The sequence below is a fragment of the Zerene cesonia genome, chromosome 3 (genome assembly GCF_012273895.1).
Source record: "Zerene cesonia ecotype Mississippi chromosome 3, Zerene_cesonia_1.1, whole genome shotgun sequence".
Classification (NCBI taxonomy): domain Eukaryota; kingdom Metazoa; phylum Arthropoda; class Insecta; order Lepidoptera; family Pieridae; genus Zerene; species Zerene cesonia.
Window position 1 is genome coordinate 8,368,302 of NC_052104.1, and position 4,967 is coordinate 8,373,268.

The 4,967-nt window shown below is 31.4% G+C and overlaps 2 protein-coding genes across 3 annotated transcripts in view; both read left to right on the plus strand.

Annotated features, from left to right (window-relative positions):
* Positions 1 to 2,452, plus strand: part of LOC119838642 (putative transporter svop-1) — an 18,589-nt gene extending 16,137 nt beyond the window's left edge. For both annotated transcript variants that reach the window (XM_038364691.1, XM_038364680.1), the window contains exon 12: positions 217 to 2,452. In XM_038364691.1, coding sequence (XP_038220619.1) covers positions 217 to 275 — 59 coding nt within the window. In that variant the 3' untranslated portion in view covers positions 276 to 2,452. The remainder of the gene's footprint in view (positions 1 to 216) is intronic.
* Positions 2,453 to 4,067: 1,615 nt separating this feature from the next.
* Positions 4,068 to 4,967, plus strand: part of LOC119839443 (putative transporter svop-1) — a 10,053-nt gene continuing 9,153 nt past the window's right edge. The window contains exon 1 of the mRNA XM_038365707.1: positions 4,068 to 4,183. Coding sequence (XP_038221635.1) covers positions 4,132 to 4,183 — 52 coding nt within the window. The 5' untranslated portion in view covers positions 4,068 to 4,131. The remainder of the gene's footprint in view (positions 4,184 to 4,967) is intronic.

Genomic DNA, 4,967 nt, shown 5'->3' on the forward strand with positions numbered 1-4,967 from the left:
CCCCGTCCCAGTCCATTCCCTCTCTCCAATCGTCAACCCTTTTCTTATTTAATTTAAACCATTCTTGAATCCGCCTGAACACACAAAAAATCTTCAAAATCGATCCAGTCATTTAAAAATAACGCAGGGAGGGAGGAGGCACACAGAACAGATACATACCTAGAAACTAGAAATACACAATGATTTGATTTATAAAAAAGATCTCTTTTCTTTCAGTGGGCCTGATCACCGCCTTCTTCCTGCCGCCCGACGAGAAGAAAATAGAGAAGATATAGTTTATTACGAATGGAGAAAGAGAGACGTTATTCCCATTCTAATTCAAGATATTTATTTCACTTCGTATAGCTGTGAGAAATATTTTCCGTTATTTGTCTTCTCCGTTTAAAACTTCCCTAAACGACGTCAAATATTTAATAACTGCATATCGGCCCAGCCGTTCTCGAGGTCGCTTCACCTACAGGTGGTACAAACATACATTTATGTATGTAACCGACTCCCTTAGACTAAATTAAGATGCATTTCTTTTAATCCCTACTTTGAACACTTATGAAGGATCTGTGACGATAAAATGATTTCATAGTTATATCTTGTTATCCTGATCCTAAGAGCAAGTGAGACAATTGAGTTGGTTCCATGATTAAATCGTGCATTTTTATTGTTTTTAAAGTATATTTATTTTATATATATATAAAGAAAACTTTCAATTACTGCTGACATTTCCCAGTTTTCCAACGCATATATTTTTACGATTATAAATCACATAGAAATTTATGTGTAATCAAGAGATTACTGTGAGTATTCTTAGATAATGGAGCCACTTCAAAATTCCCTTTTTAATATTATGACTGTTAGAAGTACTTACGTAGGATTGTTTTAAGAGTTGTAATAACCCAGGGAAATCTATTTTGATATATTTGATTGTATGAAACTATATTATATGTGCCATACAAATATCAACTTTAATGCACTTGCATATAATGCTGATAATGCGGCTCCTTAGTTTGAACTAAAGATTCAAAATAGAGATAAAATCAACAATATATTAAAATTCTTATCCTTAATGGAGTTTTTTATATGTTTTGATTTATTTTGTAACTTATAGTAACTGACGTCGCAATCACAAAGTAGGTTGTCAATTAGCTTTTTTTTTTTGGGACTAAAAGCATGACGTTGTGAAAACACACAATTCGTCAACCAATTGACATGATTATTTTTGTGTTTGTTAGGAAACTATTGTAATTCAGTCTCATTCTAGTATTTTAAAAGAAGTACCTCACCATGGGACATTGGTGATATATATATAATTAAAGAATTATTAATAAACCATACAATGAACTTTTTAATGTTACTTCATATAAGAATATTAAAGCCAATAAATATTAATTGACGTACTTAAATGTATGTATATACGTGGTATAAAGCCATTGTCACTAACGAGACAATGCAGTGATGCAATGTGAAAATGTTCTATGTAATTTTGTTTCGAATTATACTTCAGGGTTCCGTAGTCCATAATCCATACCCAAAGGGTAGAAAGGGATATAGTTATTAACACTTCGCTGTCCGTCTGTCCGTCTGTCTGTATATCAGATAAAGTTCCTGTTGCCGTAATAATAACAAATTGAGGTTAAGCACCGGTTGGCACGGACATAAATTGATGGGTGGATTTTTTTTTCTAATCTTTGATTGGATTGTGTCACGACTCCGACTCGCGCTTGACCTATTTTTGTTATCATGTGTACTATATGTACTTAGCATACAAAACGTGTACTTACTCTTTTAGGTTCTTTGTATGTCAGATACTGATGGTAACCGGAAATAAGTATACCCGAAGAAAAGATTCATTTTATATGATTATTTATAATATATAGGTATTATAAATATGTATATGTACATGAGTGTTATTTTATGTATTTATCTTTATCGCATTTTATGTACTTATATTTAGTTTGTAGGGAACATGTATATATAAGCTAGGGTCCACTATAGCACTGAGGGACAGGACATTACCTCACTCACTCTGAGGGCCTCATTGGTTAGCGATGTTATTATTATAGATTTCATTTTATTTGTCATATAATGGCAGTAGTAATTAGATTTGTACCATCACATACACAAGATTAAGATCCTTCCCAACCAGGTTGGCTGGAAGAAATGCTTTTAAGCAACGAAGTCCGCCTTTTTATTGTTTTTTTTTTCTGACGGTGCTCGTGCAATATATAATAAAAAAGTATACCCCACTTCCATAACACTTAAAAAATTAGATCTATGAAAACGCACCAAAATATTGTGATATATGCTTGTATGCGCTCATTGTGACGATGTTATATATTTAGATGGTTAATTATATATAATTATTCTATATGCCTATGATATTATATAATGTAATAAATGTTATTTTATATAATCGTTAAACGCACCATAACAACATTGAAATTTTTCGGGCAAAAAATTATTAGAACACAATTTGAAAGTAGAACGACTATTGATATATATTTAAAGGAGTCATTGTATAATAACTTCATTAAAAATAGGTTTTGCTTCAATCAATCTAACATACACTTTGGACTTCTGTTTTAGTTTAGTTTTAATAGAGAAATTCTATACGAAAAGTAGACATATGTTCTAAACAATCAGAGTTCTTGTTTTACATAGACGATAATAATACATATGGGGGTTTACCGTAACGTCTAATTCCAGTGTGGGAAAGCGATGGCCCTACACGACGTAAACATCTGTCTTATTCTCACACTGGAATTAGTGTTGCTTTAAGACGTCACTGTACCGGATGTGGCTAATGTTTCGATATGTTTAATGTTCGAATTGAAACTTTACTAAGCTTCCGCCCAAATGTCAAGAAGTGCCTTTAAAACGTATCCGGTTTTTCGATCGAAACCATGCTCAGTTGAGCATTCTGCGACTCTATTGCTATTGTATACGTGTTAGTCGTATGAACGTAACTCTACAATTGATCAATGGAATACTATGTAATGTATCAATAAAGATAATTATCTACCTCACGACACTCACTTTTCATTACACAGATTATAAATGTATAGAGGTATTTGTTTAGTTATATTATATTTGAAATGACGTGATTTTTAAAATCTGCATTTATAACGTGTTTTCTGTTTTCCTATCGTGATTTTATAGTTATTTTACAATATGTTCCTGTGTAGGTACTCTGTAGTGATAACAATACCTCATTAATATAAGATTTTCATATTAAAACTGTGTTATAAATGAAGAATTACCGTAATATCTGTTAACTGCCATAAAATATTAATTTTAGCTGCAAAAATATGATTTATATTTTGTTTAATGCGATCAAATTAAGAATACGTAGGTACGTCAATGACCTTCATGTGTCAAATGTCATTTGAAAAAAAAAATCGGTTAACTTTCGAAACCACTTTCGCATTTCAATAACGAATCATTTAATTTTGCCTGACTAAAATCAAATTAAATTCAAGCGTAAACGCTTAATCATTATGAATTCGAATTTTAATTTGAATTAAGGTATATGACGTCACAACATGGCGCTTAATTGATTCTACTCTTACTGTATTAAATTTCAAATATGTTAATACGACAGTAATTGTATAAATATACTATCCCATGTTTATGTTGATATTTTTTATGGAATGATTTTTTTACCTCCTTGTTATTTCAGTGGAGTCCAAGAGACATGCTGACGCTATTTTGCATTTTGCTAATTGTTTGTTAATCTTACTATTTTATTATAGTTTTATAGCATTAAATGCTTATAGTTATTACTGCTTATGCTTTATACTCAGATCATTTAAAATGTATTTTATTTGTATTATTGCGAGTTGAATATGAAATAAATAATTGTATTTTCGTGGTTGTTTTTTATTTATTTGTAGTGAACACATACAAATTTCCTTATTATTTCAGCCAATCGCGCAACGCAGTATACATGTAAATTGTGATGTCTGAATAAATAGAAATTGCAATAAATTAACATACTCTAATTATTCTATGGTAGAAGCGACGTATTATTCGCGTACTCTTGTTAAGAGACTAAGTATTTATACATAATTTTGTATTGTATTCACTCCATTTATTCGCGATACGTACCGGTTTCTGTTGATATCAAGCGTGATAAATATGTTTAAGAATAGTGAAAAAATCGACTTTGAAATAGCCCTGGACAAAACCGGTGAGATATTTATTCGATATTTACGGAAATGTCGTAGTGCACTTTCTTTTGTCGTAATAATTAATTAGTTATGTGTTTATGGTTTTTTTTTAATGTTCGTAGGCGCAAGATGTTTTTTATGTATTAGGTAGGAAACTGCAAATATAGCTTGTGTAATTTTATTATTAATTTCCCCTAGTAATATGGATCTGTAGATCAGGGGTCTAAAATATATGTAGGAATATTATTTACGCTGGCCTCACACAGTCGGAATGTCTGTCTGAGTTTAGATTCCTAATTCATATTCCGAAGCAGAAAATACTTTTTTAGAATTTTTTCTCTTTATTTTTCCAACCCAAATGATCGCATGTATGATGAAAGCTAAAAAAAAAACTTATTGCTAAATACTTTTTGCTTCTAAGGAACGATGTGTTTCTTTTAATGAATTACGCCGATTTTGATATTACCATTTATATCTCGATAATCGTACTCCATACTTTTGCTTTTTTATTAATTTATATTTAACTAGCTTTCCGCTCGCGGCTTTGCCCGTGTAGTCGCAGGATAGATAGGCCCGGGGTTTTCCTCGCATGTTACCGTTCCCGTGGGACTTCCGGGATAAAAACTTTCCTATATCTGTTTCCTGGTTCTAAGCTACCTCTGCACAGATTTTTAGCCAGATCGGTTAATGCATTCCTGAGTTATACATAGTTGTAACTAACACCACTTTATATTTACTTAGTCTGGCCATAAATACTGTTACACTTAATTATAAAAAAATATTACATTTGAATTTCGAATCTGT